The 24352-nt window shown below is 38.6% G+C and overlaps 1 protein-coding gene across 5 annotated transcripts in view; it reads right to left on the minus strand.

The window, feature by feature from the left end:
* Positions 1–24352, minus strand: part of TMEM132D (transmembrane protein 132D) — a 216689-nt gene that overhangs the window by 185964 nt on the left and 6373 nt on the right. For 2 of the 5 annotated variants that reach the window (XM_090152596.1, XM_090152595.1), the window contains exon 1: positions 7800–8441. The exons of the other annotated variants lie outside the window; for them this stretch is intronic. In XM_090152596.1, coding sequence (XP_090008722.1) covers positions 7800–7878 — 79 coding nt within the window. In that variant the 5' untranslated portion in view covers positions 7879–8441. Of the gene's footprint in view, positions 1–7799; positions 8442–24352 lie in introns of those variants that run through there. 5 annotated transcript variants of the gene reach the window in all.

Consider the following 24352-nt stretch of genomic DNA (forward strand, 5'->3'; position numbering starts at 1 on the left):
AACTCAGAGTTCTTAATGCTGTCCAGTGACCAGGGCAATCAGAATGCTATGTTCCAATTTGTAATTCAGCCACCAGTAATTAATCACTTCTAACATGGTAAAATGTACATCTCATCTGAGAAGAGGGTCAGGTGCTACCTAAACAGCAAGTAAACAGATCCTTCTCTAACAAACCTGCATTCAGAGTAGATAAAGGGGAAGAGAAAGAGAATTGAAGTAATTTTCCAAAGGTTACAGAAAGCCAGTGGGTACCCTGACACCTAAATCACCATAGCAAAGCACTGCATTCCTCAGCTTTCATAAAAAAAAAAAAAAGAGAGAGAGAGAGAATGCCAGTGAGGTGAAACTACTGCATTTCTGCAAATGGACAGTAATATCTAACAAAAAAAAAAAAAAGGGGGACAAGAAATAATGCTTATTAAGATCATTAAAAGCAACAACAAACCAACCTAGCACTATCAGTCATTTTCCTATTTTAACGCCCATCAAGAGATATGTCTGACTCCAGAATATCAAGTGGTATGTAATCATCATTTTTCTTCCAGAAGCCGATGTTCACAGATAGATTTTCTAAAAAGATTCTGTTTATTTTTTTAAGAACAGGGAGCATGCTGTCAGGGCTGTAGTACAGCCTGGCTCAGTGGAAACCCATTAAAACCACTTTAGTGGGCAGATGGTGTCAAAGAGTCAGAAGTATATAACAGCATCCTACTGTGCACAAGTGTTCTGTATGCAAGAAATCATCTCTTATCAGACAAGTGCTGCAGGGGACACAGTCAACCACAAAGGAGAGAGCAGAGCACAGCTGAAGTCATGATCCCTGTACAACTGTTTGCCCAATGGTATGGACAAGGGTATGGAATAAAAGAATCTTAACTGATAAACCCTTAGAAAACAAGGGAATGATCTATGGAGAGCACTGTACCAAGCTTTAAAAAGCAACACCTTGCTTCTGTTAGTCATTGAAGATATAACAACTCTTTCACTAACAAGGATACCACAAAGTTCACATCGACTGAGCATCCATTACAGCTTGGAAACAGCACTTTTGCCACTAGAATCTAGATGACAAGATCCAATCAGTCATAAATCAGATGTGTACAAACTCACTATACTGAGAGATACCTCCTTTGCACGTGCTCCTTTTCCAACCTCTTCTACAGAAGCTAGACCAAGTTTTTCTTATGTTTACATTTGAGCCAAACTCTGTACGCAAACTTAATATCTAACAAAGAGCCCAACTCCTATGACCTGAGTTAAAAGAGATTCTAAACAAAATAAGACCATGAAAACTGGTGTAAACATGACAGGGCAGTGAAAACTCTAGAAGTACTCATCTTGTGCAGCTTGCAGAGTAACTAAGTGTGGTAATAAACTTACAGAACGCATACACACCTCTGCCCTCCGCTGGGCAGAATCAGAATTGCTCAGTTCCACCTTAAGTCCCGTATTGATGATCATATCAAGACATCCTTTGCCAGACCAAAGGGGTACATTGCTTCTGAACTCGAGCAAGCTTCTGTAAATGTGCTAAAGATGGCAAAACAGGTAACTGATAATGTGGTTTTGGTTTGTGGTTTGTTGTTGTTGTTTTGGGTGGTTTTTAATTTATTAACATATTTATTATATTGTGAAGTGTTATCAGAGCTATTTACCCCTACATTGATCCTCTTCCACTGAGAGCCTCAAAATACAATCCACTGTAATAACACCACGACTTCAAGTCAATTCCAAGTAACTTTAAAAATGGATCTAGAAGGACGTGTGAGAAAGAGAACTGACAGCAGAAGGAAGGGAGAGGGCCTACATTTGGCAAATTTAAAGAAGTATGGCATTGTCCTAGTTGAGCCACTGCCAACCATTTCTACATGGACTGTACAAAAACCAAAAATGAGCGCATCTTGCTGAGCATCTTTCATGTAGGCAATCAATCACCTGCAATATAGAAAACTACCTCCGGAAATCTTTCTGGAAATCTTCATTAAAAAAAAATAATCTAGTCTAGGAGTGTGAAAGCCAACGTACATCCTCAGAGAATACAGTAAGAGCCTCTTAGGAAGTTAACTGACCCTGCAGCACAGATGTCATGAGCAACTCAGGCAGACTACTCCTACCTTGCTTCACTGAGCCACTATTCAATGCTGATTTTAACAAACCTGTGCTGGAGTAGATTAGAAACATTCACATTATCAACTGCTGTGTCCAAAGTATTAAGGTAATGCCAAACTGTTCAGAGAAATATACTTTAAATTATTACGGTTAGCCTCACTACAGTGGTTTTTCATCAAACCTTTTTAAGGACAAGTGCAAACTAACATTTCTGAAAGAAATCTAGACCATCTTGCACAGTAGTGTCACAAATGTTTTAGCTTACAACCAAAGAGAAACCAGGAGGTATTCTGAATGCATCCTTGCTACATTTATTTTCTCTATGTTCTTTTCTAGCTTGCACGCATGAGATGTCTGGCACTGGTTTCACAACAGTGCTCAGATGTTCCATGAATCACCACTGCTGTGTGGGCCACAGCTGAAAAACACTGCACCAGAAAACTCCATCTACACTCTGAAATAAAGCTTGCCAAAGGCAATGAAAACATGTATATTGATTTAAATATGATCTGGGATCACACCCACTGTGGACCTACAGATGGACCCAATATCTTATATCATAGACCTGGAAGTTATGTCATCCTTTTGTGTAAGTTGCACTACTAAATTGGAAAATGTGTGGTGGTTGGGCAAGCCTCCAAGCTGTACTCTTTGGAGTATGAAGGCTTTCAATCCATTAGCTCTGCAGGACCAGACTAGCACCTTACCCTGCAACCAGCTCGATATAAGAAGAAATCAATTGTCTTTCTAGAGTAAAATTCCTCCCTACACAGGAGGCTGAAGCAGCCTAACATACTCAAATACAAACCTTAAATCCACTCATAATCATCAGCATTATCTAAATGTCTCTGAAGCATTTCAAATCCACTTCATTCTGAATTGCCATTAATATTGCAGCAGGCAATATTATTAAGATTGGTGAAAATGAAGTATTTTAATGTAACACATTATAAACCAAGCCTGCAATGAATCTCAGGTACCTCTTGAGCTTTTCTGCAACCAGTCTGTCTGGAGTCAGGTTTGTGCATCCTAGGACCAGTGACTGACTGCCACTAAATGTGGCATCCACAGCCACCTCAGGAGGTTGATTTAATGTGAATGCAGCATGAAAAGTCAGGTTATCTTTCGATTCTTTTATTAAATAAAACTCATCCTTATTGAATAAAGCTGCTTTTATTAACATCTGAAACATTGGTTGGTATCACAAAGCCTGCCAGTCCCAGGGAAATAATAATAGAAAAGACAAGTAAAAAATGAAACATTACAGGGAAATATTAGAAGCCAAATCACATTAAGCCAGTACTGCAGCTGACAAATAAAACATGGGTCTAGCTATAGACTTTTGTTTTGGGTGTTTTCAGTGTTGTTGTTTTTTTTTTTTTTTTAAACAGAACTTGTTTTTCTAAAAGCAGCCAGAACTGGGCTTCTCCCAGAAGTATGCTGGCAAGAAATAGAATGCAATGTGCAACTCAGTTTCCGCTTCCCTCACATAACATCTGAAAAGGAAGTGAGTTCAGTGTAGCCGAGGCTAAGAACAAGAACTTTGCCTTTACGGAAACATTTTGAACACTAAGCTGGAAAGATTTCTTCTATCTCTTGGATTTTCATGTTAACCTGTTTTGATTTCTGCATATAGACAGCACCTGAGAGAAATACTTGTACCGACCATACTGGTACTTTATGATCACCTAAGTAGCAGCCATCTGAAATCAGCATGCAGTGTGTTTTCTATACATACCAATTGCACAGCAAGAGCAGCAGGTGCCTGGGAGGAGTCTGCCCACAAGTATTGTCAGTGCAGTTACTTTGAGAAAAACCACATGTCCCTCATCATCACCATCAAAATCTGTCAACATGAATTGAAATTCGATTCTGAACTCCCATCTAGGCACCATAAGGGAGGGTTGGAGGAGAGAAATATAGCTGAAATCAAATATAATAACCTTCAATTTTAATCTCATGTACAATACCATTTTCCATCCCTACATTATCTATGTTCCAGAGTAACGATACAAAGTAAGTAGTGCTGAAAGACAAGTTGTTGCACTCCTCAGCTTCTCATTTTCCATGTTTCTATTTATACTGGGTTCACAGCACACTTCAATGTCAGTTCAATCTGCACACAAATATCGTCAAAAACGGCCCGCAGCATTCTGAAGATGGAACACACCCAACGAGCTCAGCTGCCTGGTTTTTTGTGCAGCACTGCTCCCACTGAAGCCTGTGGATGTACAAGGGAAGATAAAAGGAAGGAGTATGGCTTCCTGTACAGCTGCAGTTCACAAGGATGCAATCCACTGAAGTCATAATGAATTATTTCAGCATATTCAACATATTCTGCTATTAAGTATCATCACAAAAATCAGTGAAACAGCAGAGAGAAAGTTCGGCCAATAGCAAGACAAAAAAATTCTATAATATAAGAATCCATGGGTTCAAAAGGATTCAAAGAATACTACACTATGCCAAACTAAACCTTCAGGGGTTTGGTTTCTAGGAGATTTCCCCCTCCTCCCCCCCAGCCTTCCCATAACAGGTGATGGGCATCACTGTGAACAGAGCATCCACAGCCTGTGCAGAGCACTCTTCAGGGCATACAAGGTAATCTTGCCCAACACATTTGCCAAGCCATGCTTTTATAAAGGGAAAAAAAAATTAGAACAGCAGCTATGTGGCCTGAGATCTCATTGGAAAGAGACTTGCAGGAAAATTTCAGCCCAGGATGACAAAGAACATGGAAAGCTCATCAGAACACAGGCTGTAAGTCACTGTAATATTCTTGGTTTTGCTGCTCTCAACTTAGCTGAAATTTGAAATGAATATTTTAATTTAACAACATATATTCATAATATAACAGGTTCCTTAGTCTCAAGTCTCACAACATACATCCTATATATATATATTTAGGAGATTTAAGTATATAATAAACTCATACCAAGCATGGAATTTGGTGTTTACAGTACTACAATTTTTGTTCTAGCTGAACAAAGCTGATGAGAGATTGTTCCCTTTAGCAAGGGAACAAATGCCCACATTTCAAACCTATTTATATTAGTGTGAGTTTCCACATCAGCTGGGCCTGGCTACATCTTAAATGAAGGTTTCAGGGGAATCTGTTTCACAGGTGACACCAAATAGCAACAAGCCCAGCTGACCGAGGGCAAGCACTAGCTCCCTCCAACTGGTTCAAAAACCTCCTAGTCAATGACAAAGCTGCAAAATGTACCTGCGTCCCTAATTATAATTATATAGCCTTATAACCTCTGTCCCCCTCTCTCTATAGAGATGTGTATACATGCACGTTTATATTTTAAGGCTGAAAAACTTATTAAAAAGCATGGATTATATCATCAGTGACAAATTGTTCTGATAAGAACACGAAGCTCTTTATTGAAAACAACATTTCACTTCTCAGGCTGGAGCTATTTTCTTTGTATACAAGATAAAAGTGAAGCAAAACTGCAATAGAATTTTCAAGTCTTCAACATCATTACCTGAAACTGTGCAGTGAGAAGGTGTGTTGCCATGGTTCTGAGTAATCAGCAACAGACCTGTGCACAATAGGCAGCTGATTGCTGTTTCAGGTTAGAAGATTCTGTATCTCTTTAAGAAAACTTTGTTATGTCATAAATTAGAGTTTTTCTATTAGTAACAGAAAGGCAGCAAAGAAACATGCCCTGTAGCAGTAAAAAGTATGCCCTGTTGTTTATTTCTCATCTTTTTCAATGGGGGCAGAGGGAGAATCAACCTTACACACTGTCTATTTCATGCTGTAAATCTCTAGAGCACTCTGGTCTTTTCACAGCATACTAAGGCATAAAAGTGCAGATAGAGTCTGTTACCTAAGACAGACATAGACAATTACATTAAAGATAGAAGATATCTGTATTACTGAAGAGCAGGAAGTCCCAGCAGTCATACAGCAGCATGTAGATATCTGAAGTGCAAAATAAATAACACAGAAGATGCCAGTAATTCTAACAGGATCTTCTGGATCCAGTTTCAAGAAATATCAGATTTAGTGAGGCTTCATAACATCCAGAAAAAAAAAAAAAAACCTCACCCACCAGTTTCTACAGCATTTTCTTTCTACCTAAGAGACCTCCTATCCAAGCTCAGTTTTCTGCCTGTTTATCTTTCAAAGGAGACACAAGTAACATTTAAGAACAAATTCATATCTGAGTGTTATAGCTGCTGAGATGACAAAGAAAGCACTGAACTCTGTGGGACTGCAATGCCATTCATGCTCCAGTATTTCAGTAAGCTGCCATCGCAGTCAAACACTGTTATTGCAGTGTTAAAGCTGCAAACTGAAACACATTCACCAAAAAAAAAAAAAAAAGATGAAAAACTTCAGATAGGCTAACAATGCAGTAAGGATATGAAGTACTGATATTGCTTATAATGAAGTACATGATTTACAGTCTAGCTGGGCAATCAAAAGCTTCTTGTGTGCGAAGTGGAAGCAGTCTCAGAGTTTCAACTCCTGCTGCTAATGCATTTCCAATCACAACTTTTAAACTGTGCTCATGTAGGCACTGCAGTTAAGTTACATTGGAGAAGAGTTATTTTGTTCCCTTCTTTCTCAACCTGTTCTAAAGGAAGAAAGAGATGTGTTTTGTTTGTTTTATAGGGAACCACCACAGAAAGAGACGGCTGTGTATTTTGCCTTCTGTCAGTTCAGTTTTGGGTACAAAGTAATGAGTAAAAATAACTCACTTCATCAAAAAGGAAAGTGTTGACATCTTAAAGTATGAAAAGGTGTTGCAAGTAAGCAACACTTAATTTGATCAGTGAGCTGTCTCTGAGCAGAACTCCTTATCAGTATGTTTGCAAACTCACAGATTAAATGCATATGCTATTATTCCTCAATGAAGACTGAGCACATGGGAGCTTTCAATTTTGTTTCCCTATCAGGATATAGCTGTTAATGTACAATGCCTTCTCAGTAGAAACGTACATTTGTCCCAACTTACATTACACAGGGACGCTCATCTAAAGCAACTATTGCAAAAATGCAGTCACCTTTTGGCCGAGGCCACCACTGAAAAGTTCAAAAGAGGCACACACAAATGAGTACATTGTATACATGCTGGTTTTCTTTACTGTAAACACACTTGAGGGCAACAAGATACCACTGAGTCCTCCGAAGTCGTGCTGTCAGGACATTCAAACTCTATTCAATGTGCAGAATACCAGGCGCCTGCTTCAGGCTCACAGCACAGCTTTTAAACATTTCAGCAAGCACATATTTCTCCGGTTCAGTAAAACACTGCCAAGCCTGAGATACGGGATTTTTAATTTGAAAAATTACACAGGTGATAACAGCGAACTCCAGCAGCCTATACCCCCAAAGGTTTCAAATTTCAACAAAACCCTTCACAATCCAAAACTGAGTTACCAGCCCATGTGATCATCAGCATCTGCAGGAGCAAAAATGTACCCTGCAGGTAACAAATGTCCCAATACAGGGGTACCATATTAAAAAAAAAAAAAAGGAAAAAATCTTGCCACTTAGGATTTCTCACCAAGATATCTTTGTTTTTTTCACTAACACTTGACTTGTCCCAAATCCTCCAATCATTAACTGTCAGTATCAACATTCAAGGCATCACAGAGAGGGGGGGCAGAATCTGCATATAGAAAATAAACAAGAAACAAGATGCAATAAGACAGAGGTGGAGCCTTACCTTTGGAAAAAAGTGCTGCCAGGCTCAAGAGGAGAGGTGACAACAGATGCCCCATATTGCTAATCCCAGAAGTGCACATCCTAGGGTTTGTGGGAAGTTAGGGCTCAGTTTCACACACTTCCCAGTCAAAATAAAAATCAGTCCGCTGGAGAAGCTGCATTTTCAGAAAAGGTCATCTTGAGCACAAAAAAACATTTCCTTCGGAGAGAGGACTGACTTCTTTGCCTCCAACCCTCCCCTAGCCTCCCTCCTAGCTTCAAGACAGATGACGCCGTAAAAGCAAAACCCACTCCTTTCAACGGAGAAATAGGAACCGCTCGGCTCGCAGCCCGGAGCGGTGCCGCTGCACCAAAGTTTACCTCTGGCTGCTGCTGATCAGCCCAGAGATCATCCGAACACGGAGGCAGGTTTGCTGTTGTTCTCTCGCGTTTTTTGTTTGTTTTTGTTTTTTTTTTTTCTCCTCCCCTCTCCTGAAGTTCTGTTTCCTCATAGACTTGTCTGACTTTCTGCACGAGAGGGAGGGGGCGAACGCGAATCCTCTCCGAAGGCCATGGCCGCGGACGGCTCAGTGCGCTCGGGGCCGGCGGGCGCAGCGGCCGGCGGGGAGCTGCCGCCCCAGCGGATGCAGCGCGGCTGGAGCCCGGCCCGTGCCGCCCGCCCCGGCCCTCCCGCCCGCCCGCCTCCGCCGGCCCCGGCCCATCCTACGCGAGCCGCGCTGCTATTGACCGAGGCAGAGATTTAAGTCGGGAAGCGTCGCGAAAATAGCCAGAGAAAAAAAAAAAAAAGACGAGGCAAACAAATAGATAAATAAGCCCACCGCCCAAGCCCCGCCTCGCACCGGGCAGCCCGGCAGCCCCAATCCGCGGGCAGCGGGGCGCGGAGCGGGGCGGAACGGGGCGGAGCGGGGCCGCCTGGCCCGGCCCCGGCCCCCGGGGAACGGAGAGCCGAGAGCCGCCGCCCCCGCCGCCCCCTGCCCAGCGACCGGGGCTCCACCCGCCCGGAGCCGAGCCGCAGGAGGCAGCCCCAGCCGGGCGCCTGGAACCGCCGCGATGCTGCCGGCACCCGACCGACCCCGCGGCTGGGCTGCCGGAGCCGGCCGAGCACGTTGCTGTGGCACGGTGCGCTGCCGCACGTGGTTGGGTTTAGAGCTCTCTCTCGCGTTTTGAGCTCTCCCTCGTCTACCGAATCTGTCGTGAGCCGAACGAAACGCGGGGAGAGAATGGGAAAATAACGTGAAGACTCTGAAGTGCGCAATAGCTATTGCAAGAACAGCAGAAGCAATGCATACAGTCATCTAAATAGTATTCGCAAAATCACGAGGAGATAAGTAACTGCTCTGAGGTTTCCCTTTGCAGGAGATAGGAGTGCTAGAACAGTTCTGCTAAGCCAAACCTTTAACTGAGCTTAACAATGAGATTTGCATTATGCTTGGCAGTTAGAAAAGCAGCAAAACCCAATTTACTGCAGCCCACTCTAAACAAGATAAAAATGTAGCTACAAGAACTTATAACCACTTTGTCCCTTCATGGAATACATGCTAGGGAATACAAATATTTTTCTGCAGTAACATCTGCTCTGCTGAAAGCTTTAAGGCAGGTCATTCAAAATAAACTTTGAGAGTACATACTTTGCCATCACTTAAAATGCACAATCAACTACACAATGAGAAAATGCTGTATTTAGGTGACAGTGCAGACCCATTCTGTAAGCTAATGTCAGTTTCAGAAGTAGCACCAATCCTCGAGAGGTACCCAGAACTAAATGAAACAAATCTCTGGAAATGGCATTGACACCAAAGCAGACCATCTCTGAACATGAGCTCTCTGAAAAAAGACAGAAAATGCAATTGACACAACCTACAGCCAAAAACCTTACAGTGTCATCCAACGTAAAGATAATTGATTTATAGTAATTCTCCTATCCAAGATAAAGAAATCATCTTTTGGGGTGGAAGTCAATGCCCAACTTGATTCAGTATGCAGGTGAAGTGGGGTAGCATAACCTACCAGTTCATCTGCTTTCTGAGGAATAAAAAGCTTCACGTATTCTGCAAAAAAAAAAAAAAACAACTCACGCAGAGGAAGAGTTTTCTCTCCAGCTGTGTGCCATGGCAATGAGTTTGTTACCAACTTTTCTTTAAGGAAAAAAATCTGCTGGACTAAAAAAAAAAAAGATAGTTTTCTCCTTACAGTTTCTGTCTCTACAGCCAGCACATGGCATTTGGTGTCCATACAACACTAGGGGATAGTTTGTCCTACTGCCTTCCAGTGACAGAGGTAACAGAGAGGACAAAGAACTGCAGAAGCAGTTATAGAATTGCAGAGAGAAAAGAAGTTTTAGTACATACTATACTGCAAGATCAAATTATTCTTTTTGTTCTGCAACACCATCAGTGAGCCAGCAGAGCTGGAAGCACTATTTAAATTTCCAGCAAAAACATTGGAATCCAGAGAACCAAATCCAGAATGTTACTTACTGCACAGATTTATTTCTAAATTCGGTTTCATAAAATAAATTCAACCTATTATTTATTTCGCTAATGTTTGTAAAAGTCACTTTAAAAGGTCAGTAACTAATTATTCAATTCTATGCCTCACTAGCCTTTTCACTTCAAAGCGCTCTTCAGACATTTAACTTTTAGTAGGAAGTAATGCAGCGTCCTGTCAACACCCTCCTCCTCCTCCACTCTCTCATTATCCCCATTAACCAGCTCCATGCCACAACCCTTCCCAAGGCTACCTTAATTATGAGCATTCTGTTGCCTCCAGACACTAAAGACACAAGAAGGCAACTCTCATGCAATCACCCTGCACTCCCTGTGTAGTGAATGTCCTCCCTTTGCTTCAGTGGATGCTTTACCAAAGGGGCAGCTAAAGGTTAGGCCACTTGCAAAGTTCCACTTTGTGTCCCAATTCTGATGTCTCACTATAAGCACAGGTGACAACACTTGAACAATACAAACTCCAACCTAGGCATCTGATGCACAATACAAACCCCAATCTGGGCATCTGATGCTTCGTGATTAGTGATGGAAAACTTTCCTAGACATTTTTCATGGGAGAAAATATCAATTCCCACTATTCAGTAATGAGAAAAACTCTTGTTTTATTAGCAATATGCAAGGCACACATGCCTAAAATTTTCTAGGCAATTAGCACAGCTAATTGTAAAGGGAAAACAGGCTTTAGGAAAACAAGACAATGAATAGTCTTACAGAAGTGCATTTCCACAACCACGACCAGAAAAGCAGAAAAATCTATATCTGACAAAGTAATGGGAAAATCCATTGTTACTCTGAGACTTCCTGTTTCATCGTCAATGCAATATATCAATGGATAGATACAGTCTGCTTTATGTAATTAAAATTACTAATTCTTCTAATCAGTTCATTGATTCACCTCCTTTGTTCTGTGTGGTTGTGTTTTTTTTTCTACAAAACAGAACTGCAGGGGTTGGAAGAGACCTCAAGAGACCACTGAGTCCAACCCCCTACAACAGATCACACAGGTTGGCATCCAGATGAGTCTTGAATATCTCCAAACAAGGAGACTCCACAGTCTCACTGGGCAGCCTGTTCCAGTGCTCTAACAATAATGTTCCCTCACTAACAGGATGGAAGCACAAGTCTAGGAGAGGTCCTATTAACACAGCAAAGAGCAGACTAAAGAACAGAACATAGCCAGGTAGACTGCAAAAAAATATTTCTCAGCCCATTCTTTTTTCACTCCTACATATTTGCACATCAGTGGAGAATTTTGCTCAGTATTTAAGTGTTTTAGAAGCAGAAAAATATAAATATATATTTATGTAAAACATATATATAAAGATGTGGGACCAGAACACGTCCATGATCTAAGAACAAATCCTTTTAAAAGCCAATTCTATTCTAATAATTCTCTGTCCACAGAGCTGGAATATTAGGGCATGTTAGATGGAGCAGGAGCCTTCTAAACAGAGCAGTTACACACATTTCTCCAAAAATACTCTTCACTTTCCATTAAGATGAGAGAAAAATCCTCTGCACTGAAGCCCCTGTATACTTCACAATTGATTTTTAGAAACAGATTTTTATTCCTCCCTCTTACTCCCGCAATTGCTTGAAGAGTGCACAGAGGACCTTGAAATGGATTATTTGGGCTTGTTATTGCACAACATTCAAAATAAAGAGCAATTAGAATTATAGACTCAGAAGATGAAAAGGAATCAGCATGATCAGTTTGACCTCCTGGCAATTTTAAACAATTTAATGTGTTGTCTTGAAAACATTTAATAGTCATGATGCAGTAACTGTACTGTGACTGCTGCTCATAAAACAAAACACAAGTTTCTCCACTTATGGAAGTTGCTATTTTATGCATCTATTGCTCATTTCTTCATCACATCTACCTGTTTTCTCTTCTCTCTGCTTAGGTTATACAGAGCATTTTGTGGACTTCCTTTTGTCACATGTGCACACTGCATCTTGGCCAGCTGAGTCACAGGCAGCAGCTGAGGGCTCTTTGTGATGCTCCCACATGAATAATATGAAAATCAGATTGTGATAATGGAAGACACCACAAAGACCAAACTGAATCACACTCTTCAGTTTTATATTAATGTCTGGATCTTACTCCCTTCTGACATTAACCAGCACTTAGATTTTTGTTTCAGTGAAAGCAGGATGAGACATTAAATCTTTAATGCATTTAAAACTAATTTTCATCTGTTCACTCATACAACACAAGAAAATAAAAAAAATGAAATCACTTTCTTTGCTTACAGTGCTTTTATTATATGAGAGTCAGATTCAGTTCAAAATCTTTGCCAGGCTCAAAAATATATTTGACAGCTTGTAGTTCTACTGTCAATGGTAATACCCATTGGAGTGCCTATCTCTTTAATGATCAAACACTAACCTTCTTGGTGAATAGCATTCCTATCAGGCTACTTTATGTTGCTGGGCTTGCTGTCAGTTCACAGTAGCTGAAAAAGTAGATGATGTCAGTCAGTTTGCACTCTTTTACTTGTTTCCAATGAGAACTCAGGAATAGCTTGGTTCCAAATGAATTCTACAAGTGACAAAGAACCTTATCACAACAGTCTGGCTGTTATCAGTCCAATCAGCAGCAGTCTGATAGACAAAGAGTGTATCTGGAGTCTTTCTTTTAATTAATGAACTAATATAGTAACCTGCTTCATCTGACAACAGGATTTTAAAAGCAGCTTTGGCTGCAAGTTACAATACTCTCAGCACAATGAAATGCACAGATTTACATGCACAAAATCTTGTAAGACACAGAGGCCAACTCAAATAAAATCTCAATAAATAGGCTAACCAGTAAGTGCACACATCAGGCAGAAAATCACTACAGGAAGAAACACATAATGAGGAAATTAATAGGCACAATGAAAACCCCATCTGCCTGGTTGTATCCAACTCAGGTCTCCATAGCAGTGAGATGCTATGCACTAGCATGAGCGCTTTGGAAGTTACAACAGATGAAACAACCTACAAGACAAATGTGTGCCAGTGCTAACATGGACAGTGTCCAGTCTGTAACCTCATAATATTTTCAGTGGTGTAACTTTCAAAAAGAGCAGTGGCTCATAGCAGCAGAACATGAGACAGTAGAACCGAGGATGTTACCATGACTGTTCTGAGACATAACCACAGACAAGTTGACATGTTGTTTCCCAAGCTGCTGAGAGGACAAAGCCCGTTTGACATGACTGTAGGGGTGATTTTAGAATTTTCCTGCAGGCACTGAGCACTTACTCTTTTTTTGCATACCTTTGTTGATATCAAATGGAAATGAACATAGGAATGGGACAGACGAAAACTCTACATAGCCTGCTGTTCTGTCTCCCACTGATTCAAAAAGCTAACACTTTTTGCATGCACAGCCAGGAACAAGGCCAAAATAAATAATTCCCTTAATGCTCCCTCAGCATCCAACACCTGAGCCACAGGTATTTAGAAAACTGACAACTTTTCTTTTCATAGGTCTCCCCTTGAACCCACGGTAACTTTTGACATCAACATTCTGGCCCTCAAGTAAACCATGTCCCTACCCCTAGCTGCACCTTCCATGCAATATCATTACCCACAACCCACACTACAGACTTCTCACCCACTTCTGCTGGAAAAGAGCAGCAATCAATCAATCCCCAGTCACTTTTTCCATGACATTTTCCATTTTACAGACGTCTGCCACATCTCTTCTGTTATTATGGTTGTAATACCAACCTCTACTATATGCTAGTGTTGTTTTGACAAGGAATAGGACCTACCCTATCATCCACTAACAGCCTACAGTGTTTTCAACATGAGCCAGAAATAGAATATCTGCTGTTTTAAGATGTCCTTATCTTTATATAGGCTGAATGAGACATCTAATCAGAACATCCCAGCATGTGGCACATTAAAAAAAAGTTATTTCCCATCATCCCTGCTGAATTCCATCCCAACAATTTTTCACATTTAATTAATAAGCCATTACTGATAGTAATTTTGATGACCTACAGGGTTTTTGTTTTTTTTTTTAATTGAAGGTCTGAATAATGAATAGAGGCAAATATTGAAGAAAGTAATTTTTATTAAAAGGATTCAAGTATGTAACTTTGTGCTTACTCAACTGACAGTTTTTAACATAATAGTCAGGAAATACACTAATTATAGTTTTGTTGCACAATATTGTGACTAAGGCCAGATAACTAGGGAATAAAATAAGCAAATAATTCTAAGCTCACATTTTGTGCTTCTCTCCTAGAACTCAGGAGCAGAAGCACAATGTTTCCTAGTGCCACATGCTGGGAGATGAATTTAAAAGGTGTGCAGTTTCCCCAAGACTCAGGGAAATATGGTATAAACACTTATAGGCTGACTGCATATTAGAATGAAATTATAACGAAACAAAATACAACCCAAGAATTTGGCAGGGACAAGAAATCCAAATGTGAAGAAAAGCAGCTCTGAATTGTTTGTGATCTTCTGTAAACACGTCTTTGTAAACACATATGGTGTCTACTTATGCATACGTATCAGACCTTAAAACGGCTGCCTGTTTGGCAGTGCAAATATTACTAAACTTCATAGCAAAACAGGCTCGTTGCTAAGACCCAACTCAACCACGTTTTGCAGTAGGTGCTCACTAACAGTGGAGTGCTGGTGACCTCTAGTGCTACACGTTTTGTGATGCGTGAACAAACAAAGGCTCATTATTATGAGTCAGAGATTCAACTCATTTACTTATCTAAAATCTAATGATAATTGGCATCTACTAAAAGACATAATAGATAGAAGTGTGAAGGTGTAGAAATAGTAAAACAAAGCCATTAGAGTAAAAAGCACAACTTCCAGTTGTCTGTAGCTGCTAAAGAATAATCAGTATAGTCCCCTGAAGTGTGCTGACACAGCATTGCTTAATATGGTTTCCAAAAAAATTAAGTTTCTTAAATCAGCTAAGCAAACTGTTTTGATAGATATAGAAAATATCTGTTTCCCTTCTTGGATCTGCATAAGTTCATTAAAAAAATTGTTCCTCAAACTACTAGCAATTGAATAACACAATTAATTTGTAATATTTTTGTCTGCATACTGAATTCTAGCTCTCCTAGACTACATTACATTAAGGGCTGAACCATAAAGCCTAAGTCTCTAATAGATCTTTAATGAAGGATAAACAATGGTTATGTATGCCACTACCTGCCTATAGCCAGTGTCTGACATTTAACCGTTTATTATAGCTTTTATAATTATACTCATATTATAATGTTTTCACAGTGTATTTATTGGCTCTCTTTAAGCTATTCATGAATGGGAGATTAAAATAAGTGTAGCAAAGCAAAAGATATAGAGCACCAAATTTAAACCTTCTGTGTAGGTGTACCTTTTAAAATGTATGATCTAATTTGCTAAATTTTTCCACTACCATAAGACAGAAGAACATATATACATCAAGAGGAAAAGCAAGAGGAAAAGTCCCTGAAACACAGAAACTTGCATGACTTAACATGTTCCATAAAATCATTTGAGAATTAATCAGTTCCTCTTCTTACACTTTGTGGTTTTTGTTGTTGTTTATAAGGGTGTGCAGTGCAGACGTACCTCCTCCTGCTCTAGACTTACCTACTCTGGAGATTTGAGCTATAAACAGAGATGGGAAGCTTTGTAGCTAATCTTCAAGTCTGACTTTTGCATTTCTGTTTAAAATACTGTTACGGTTTATCCTTAGCAAAGGTCCAAAGTGTTAACCATCACCAAAGACCTCCTCCACTCCAAAAAAAAAAAAAAATCACTTCAGATCAATTGAAATAACTGCAAATCACTTCCCCATTTCAGTTATTGAGATGTATTCAGTTTTGCTAATTTTTCCAGGCCTCACAATTCTTATTTTTGTGCAGCAAACTCTGGAATAAGCAGGGGGTAGAAATATTCACCATGTGTAAAACACATTCACTTTCCAAGCATATTTACAAACATATTTACTTCCTCCTTAAGGAAAGGAAACATTGCACACAGTTCAACTCACTCTTAAGTTTTTGCCTTCCCCCCCCCCCTTTTCCAGTTCCCTCACTCTTACCACAGATGGTAGAACATATGGTAGGAAGCCATTATAGTATACTGGAAACAGCTTCCACATTATAGTAGATTTCATATTGAAACCGCAGAGTCAGTAAATAGGAGGAAGCAAATGAAGATATCTGGAGTATTCTAACCTTCACACTATAAACATTGCTTGCCCTTGCAGTAGAAGCTGCTGGAGAAGGAAATGGAATGAGGAAAATTACACTAGCCCTATGAACATTCAACCCCCAAGAACAAAAGAAAAGCACCTTTGAAAGTAAGTCCTATTCACAAGAATTAAAATTGCATAGAAAATTGAAAAGCTGAGGCATTAGAACCTGTAATGAATTTACAGTTGAAAAGCTAAAAGTAAAAGACACAATAAGATGGTTTAGGAGATAATAAAATCCAGCTTCTTGTTAACATCTTGATCCTAAATAAGGTTTATAAGGACTACCTTATGATGTTCTAAATTCCACCTGAAGGGAGTTGCTGACATTCAGTCTGGAGACACTGCTGTTCTAATTAGCAGTCCCCAACCCCCAGAAGTGGCACTAGTTTGCTGGTTGTTACATTCCTTTTGTGAATAAAAGCTGCATACCAACTCCAACAGCCTACAAAAAGCCCATATGGAGGAAGAGAAATGTTGGTTTTCTCTTTCAGTTTCTACCAGACAATGAAGTGTAAATATTTAAATCCAACAAACTGAATTGATACTGCACTCTTGTGTGTCATAGGAAGAGCAGTACTATCATGAAACCTGGCTGATAGGGAACAAGCAAATGAAGTAGTTAAACTCTGATTTTCCTGCGGAAGCAGATAATGTAGATCAATGTATTGGCAACTTAGAAGGGGGAAAAATAGGAAAAAGATGAGTTAACCTGACCCTTTGCCCCTCCAAAATAATGAGATTTCATTATTCCCGAAGATAAAATCATATAAGGATATCTATCCCAAAGAAAATCTTTCACGTACATTAACAAAAAAACTCCAAGTTATCAAACATCAGTCAATAGATATCTTATTGTAAACAGCCTGTTGTTCTGTAGTAGTGGGAAGGCCTCTGTCAACCAAATGAAAACATGTTTGGAAGAAAACACATGATAGCAGAGCAATGACTTTTTCTCCAGTATGCTGAACAACGTTAATTCTACTGTATATTTGAATCTGCAAATTCCCTTCCTCCACACAGCTCATATTCTCATTATTTGAGTTGCCATTCAGTGTTATCCATGCAGTTACACAGCTTTGAGAACTACAGCATTTTCTGTAGTGCTAGCTATAAAAATGGTACATTATACTTATTTTCTCATATCACTGAAAGAAACGAGTACCTTAATCACCAAAAAGCTTGAGCAAGTTTTTATTTTGCAATATAAAGATGAAGCTTTCCAAAATACCAGTCTATCCATACCCTACCTGATTCAGCCTGCATTAAACCAGTCAGAGATGCCCAGAATCGAGTTCAATACAGTAATTAAACAGTCTAAAACTTCCTGTGGCATTATTCCAAATACCATCTTAGGTTCTCCATTGAAGTGGAGTACTACACTGAACACTGTCATCTTTTAAGCTGCCTTTGTTCCATTGAGGTCAACCATTACTGATGGTAGCTTCTTGAAGCTAAATTCATTTATGTTTTCTGATATGTCCAGAATAACATCCTGTGCCTAACACTCTTGCATTTGCTGCCTCAAAAGTAATTACTCTCCAGATAATACTGTCCTGTTGAGATTCCTAAGGCTTTACCTGTAGCCTATGGCTCCCTTAGGGTTTGAAACTATCAATTTTTAATAGAATCTATTTCTTTTTCAGAAAGTTTGATGCAATCTACCAGGTAAAGAAATTAACTCTATACAAGCACCCATATTGCATTAATACAAATTCAAAAATAAAATCCTCTGAAAATAGAGCAGTCTGAGTTCTAAACTCTGCTCACAGCCTACTGAGGGCAAACAGCTCAGAGAGCACCTTAGTGGCTAAGGCCATTAACAGCTAGCTTTTCCTGGGGTTAATAAGCAGAAGCAAACATCTTCTATAGCATGAATGTTCCCAGAAATACCCCAGTCATAATCATTACTGTGATTTAGATACATTACTTGTGCTTTGCATTCTATTTTTTTGCAATTTATTTTATTTTGCATTATCCATCTCAATACGGCTTACAAATAAAAAGATGTAAGAAATAAAAATTCTGTTAAAAAATGGAAATCTTAAACACCATGGGAAATGAGATAACCAAGCTGAGTTACAAAACACCTCACTAGAGTTAGGAGCAAAACCTAATTTTTCTTAGTTATATATAAGCCTTGAAGTGCTCTTTAAAAGTAAGTATTGTACCATATTTTCATTTTCCTAATTAGCTTTATATATGCACCTAAGCTGTGGAGAAGACAAGTTCAATTCCAGAAAGGATTTTACATTTGATTTACTCCATAAAAATCTTTTTTGTTATCAACTTCTGTAATACCAAAATGATCTATTAAGAAAATGAACCCATTACAAACTTAAGGACAAAAACATCTATTTTCTGCAGATCCAACTACTCATAATATTCTTTCAAAAAAAAAAAAAAAAGACAACTAAATTGACCAAGTCAATTCAAATTCAACTTTCAATTTCAAATCTTGAAAGTTTTTTATACTAGCAGAAATGAATTCCATTTATGTTTCTCTCACCAGTGTGAATGCTCATACGATATTGATGAGCAAGACCAGAGTCAAAGAGAAGAACACAAAGAGGGGAAAAGGGGCCTGAATGGAAAATATATCCTGACAGATTCTAACTCTCAGATGGATATTATATATATAATATATATGTAAAGATAGATATTAGAGTCATTGCTCATCTTGCTTTTAAAAAATTAGTCCTGTGGTCACCAGTAGACAAAAGACAAGTAGGAATTTAGGAATGCTGATAGATAAATGAAACTATAACCACAACAGTGCAAATACATGAAGGAAAAAGAAAGGCAAAGGAATCCCCCAGCTATTTCAGAAATTTCTAATGCTCCCCTAGCACCATCTCTGAAAACTGGAAAACTGACCCTCCCAAAGTCCTGTTACTATGCACTAATTAGTTACAGCTGCTCAAAGTTCATCAGCTGTAGTTAATCAGGTGCAGATGAGTTAAACAAGGAATGTAAAATGGGTACAGCTGCATCAGACAACAGTAGTTTTCCAGGTGATTGCTAGCATTCAGATTGTTTCAGAAACACAGTAAACAAACCTAAAATCCCAAGGAAAGGGTTTTCTGTGCTTATTTTGAGATTATGTGTAAGTTCCCCTTTATTCAAACTGTGCTTATTGAGCTACACTAGACCACAGTAAAATAGGAGATTACCTTCAGGAAATGGAAGTATAATCATTTCGATGATACTCTCCAAGATGAGAGTTTCTCAAGTTAATTTTATATTCAGTGCTCACCAGTAATTAGGTATGCAGTATGTGAACTCCCCATTCTCAGTCGCATGCCCCAGTCACTACAATTTAGTTCCTTTTTATTTCCCCTTCTTCCAGCCTTGTGCATTTTCTTGGATGTACTATGTACGTACTATGACTTAGTTTCAAAAGGAAAGACAAACTGTAGTTGGAGATATCAGTGTCAAACCCCTCAAACCTAAGGGAAATTAAGCTTTTATTGGAACTCATCCATAGGACTTTTCTGGAGACCCGGGAAACTTGCTTTTCCTTTTCTATAGTCTTACATTTCAACCACAAGATTAATTGTGGACTTCAAATTTATGAGAGACTCAGTCTCTACCACGCAGCTGAGCTTCTTTCTTATTGGTGTTAGCTTACCTTTCTTTCCTAAGAGATGTATAAGCTTTGGATATGCACTTAGCATTTGTTTAATCCTTCAGTAGTTATTCTGTAGCACACCAGACTTCTCAAGTCTCATTTAAGGTCAAGAATTTGACCTCTCTGCTTCTGTAATGGACATCAGCTCATACAGGTGGTTACATGTAGGTCAAAAAAACCTTTTTCTCTGCATAATTGATCGTTAGTGGGAGTGAGAGCATTCTGGTACTGATTTCCTAAACTGCAATTTTAAAACTATGAAGTCCAACATATTTTCAAGTTGCTTTAAACTCAGAAGCTTAAACTAACATTAGTCAGACTAGCGTCATCATTATACACTGAGTCTCAGCAATGCATGCTTAGATGATTTAATCAAACAATATCATTTCAGATACAGAATAATATAAATTGCATCAATTATATCTGAAATTATGTTATACAGGAATGAACACATTTTTCCCTGCTTTCTATCTTGCTGAGAATCTTGTAGCTGTGTAGTCCAAGGAAAATACAGTTTTGCTTATTGGGCTATTTATATAATAGAACATCTATTCTGTCACTACTTTTCTTCCCCCTTCTTTTTTTTTTTTTTTTTTTTTTTTGAGTTTAACAATCCTTTCCCAATATCTATTTCACACACTAAAATAGAGCCCTTTTCCTGGAACATTATTGCCAATTTTTAATAGCCACATTTAATCTTTGTTTAATAAGCAGTAATCCAGAAAAAAAAACACAAGTACTTGTCAGAAAACACAGCAAGATCTTGATGTGTTATTAGGGATTTATATTGCTGGAACACATTGTCAGTAATAAAGTAAAATAAAAACAATTGTCATTACATTAGGGAGTTTGCAAGGTAAGCTACATCCTTTAGCAATTTATGCATTTAAGAGCAGCTGATTTCACTTCCATTTACTTATTTTCTATTTCCATTTACTTATTCTCTCTCTTCACAAGATTAATACACCATCTTAACTAAAGAACGTGGCAGAGCAAGTTCAGGAAAAAAAAAAACCCAAAAACTCTGGTAATAAGAAAATCTGGACTACACTACTTTTCAAGCAAGATCCATGGGAAGAACTCCTAAAGACTACCCAACTAGCAAAAAAATTCAGCATGCAACAGCCAAGAGAAGTCTGAAGAATAAACAGGACCTGTGTGGTTGTTCTGTGTTGCACGTAGCTATCTGCTACCAGGAGGAATATAATTCATCAAGATAAAAACAAACATCCATTTTAAACTTGCTTGGCAACAAGGATGTTCTTATTTGCATAATGATGGTTATTTGAATACGATGAGAATTTGCCTGAGCGAGTCTCAAGCTTGAACACATTCAGATGTGATACAGTCTGTACAATTTTCTCAAGGATTGCAATTTAATACTATTTATCTAATGAAAGAAAAATAAATATTGGCTGTAACATCCCATTATGCTTGAGAGCTGGTTTTAAATTACACTTGAATAAAGTAACTGACTGTGGGATGTTTGCATTTCCTCAGGGAACGGTAACTCTTCTCAAAATGGTGAATAATATCATCCATTTCCAAGTAGCCTCTATCTCAATAACAGGACTGCTAGATAATTCTATAAGTGGGGCCTATTGCACTTTCAACACTGAATATCTGCAATAGCAATGAAGCAAATGGCATTTCACATAAAACAATATCAAAGAGCCCTAAAGACAACTTGACAAAAAGACAAAGTACCTAGAGACTGGTAAATAACCATAGACAGTGTTTGTACTAGAAATTACACAAATAACAGAGGGACATCACATTGGCTGTTGGAAGCATTTAGTAAGGGTGGAGGCAGATGTGACCTTTAGTACACTCTACATTCCTATTAAACCAGGTGAGGGCATTTCTGGACTAGGACCATTTGTCCAGATGATTCAGAGATAGAGAAGGTCTTCTCAGGTTTATGTATATTCCTACATAACGGTGAAAAAAGTTCTGTCCATATAAAGTCAAATAACAGTTACAAATACCTTAACTTTATCTTAAATTGATCCAGACATTGTGACAGTCTCTGTTAGAAAGGACAAACTCAAGTCTTACTTCTGAACACACCTAAAATCTTGGTGAGATGTGATATGTCAGACTAAAACCACCAAGAATAAAATAAAAATCAGGCTAGAGAGAAATAAAACAATTTCAGGATTTTCAAAAGCATATGGCAATGGGGAGCACAGGCACCAATAAGCTGGTATTCAATGCATAGTCACGTTGCAACAGGGGCACGTACAGGTAAGTTCACCAAATCAAGCCAACATCAAGTCCTTGGTAATTTAAGATGTCAAAGTGTTTTTATCAAAGATGCAATCATACTTCTGTCCTGCCAAACTTTAAGCAGCATAAGAGTGAATTCTATGCTGCAGATGCTCTGGATAATTAACTAGCAAATCCATCCATGTGAGAGATTATTTTATTTGTGCCTTCAAAGGAATAGGAATAAAATATGTCTAAGCTTAGTTCAAAGCTGATTCTGCTCTTATTAATATCTGCAGGCTTCTTTGCTGCTGAGGTTAACCTAAATTGACTTAATTGTTCTAATTATGTCTTGAGCAAGACTGTAAAGAAAGCTTTGTTCTTGTAAAACAAAGTCTCCTTGAGAAACAATTGAATTACCTGAAACTATAATCCTGAGAAGCTAATAATACAGCTCTAAAAGAGAGGATTCAAACTGGTATTTTTATTGTAATTCTAATAGAGTGTCACTTATAAAGTTACTGAGACAAATTCATTAAGTGGATATTTTTTTAAAATTCTTTGATGTGTTGATTTTATCCATTATGAGCTTCTTCATGAATTTTCACCTTAGTTCACCACATCACAGACCTCCAATTCAAATCCCAGAAGCATTCATGGAAAGCCTCCACCCATTTCAAAATGCACTGAGTGAGGCTGTCACCCTGCCACATAAATGTCTCCATAGCAAGCCATCTCAAAAATACTGGCTATCATTTCAAACCTATTGTCTGTAGTTCTGGCTTCCTTTCTTAAAGCTAAGAATCTCTCTTATTTTTATGATAACTTAGTTCATTAAGATCTACAAGCAGGCCATTAATAAATACAATTATAAACCCTGCTCACATTTCAGAGAATTAATTTGCAAAATGTAGCATCATCTAATCTGCAGAATAGTTTGACATTATAGGAATCCACTTAGTCAACTCCAGCACATTTAAAAATGAAGACAGTTCTTAATATCTTGTGCCTAATGTTTTTCAATCTTTTTGCATAAGATGAGCCCATTGGCTTTCTCCACCATAGTGTGCAGAGTTCATGGCTCTGTTGGCAATTAAATTTTAAGACGACATTTTGATCTGTTTCTACAGCTCAGTAGTGCTGTTATTAGGGCCATTATCCTTGCAGTTACCTCTGGAAGAGTTGAAGGAAACAGAATTTCACTCATGCTTGATAAATTATCTCATTAAGAGAAGAAAGGAGGAAACAAAGAAGAATCCTTCCTCTCACAGCAGTGCACCAAACAGGCTGCCTTGCTCAGAAGAGAAGCCTGAACACAAGAGTTGTGAACATTTGAAACTACAGTTCTAGTTAATATGATAAAACAGAAGTGACTGTAACAGTAAAGTAAAGTAGGTTAGCACCATTTGAAATATAATTTAATAGGACAGCCTCACCTGTCTGGAAATTAGCTTGTGAGTTGAACTGTTTATTTTAGTCACACATGAACAAGCTGTTTGCTCTTACACAAACATCAGTTCCAGTTTGTGCTGGAACCTATCTTAAAGCTGAAGCTTTAATGTTTTTGTGGACTATGTGCAACATTGTCCATCCCTTGCTAACTACTGACATCCCATTTTGCATCTCTGCTGGCACACCCTAGGCTTACAGTGAAAATATTTCAGACTTTTCTGGATATAAGCTTCCAAACTCAATGGAGTCTACTTGCCTCCAAGCATGAAAGTACTCAGATGGCCATGATTCTCTCAGCACTTCAAATATACTTTACAAACTCCTGAGTGTCTTTTTTTTTTTTTTTAATATCCTTAAGCAAGTCAGAAGAGCTAAGTCACTTTTACTTTGAAAATATCAACTCCAAATTAAATTTTAGAAAGCATTACAAGCACCTGAATACTAGACAGCTGCCTTAGGAACAATAAGTGGTACAGAGAACTTCAAAGGAAACAGGAAATAATTGTTAAATGAAGCATTTATACCAGCACTATTAAGTGGTCAAAATA

This window comes from Phasianus colchicus, chromosome 18 (genome assembly GCF_987193195.1).
Source record: "Phasianus colchicus chromosome 18, bPhaCol1.hap1.1, whole genome shotgun sequence".
In the NCBI taxonomy this organism is placed as follows: Eukaryota; Metazoa; Chordata; class Aves; order Galliformes; family Phasianidae; genus Phasianus; species Phasianus colchicus.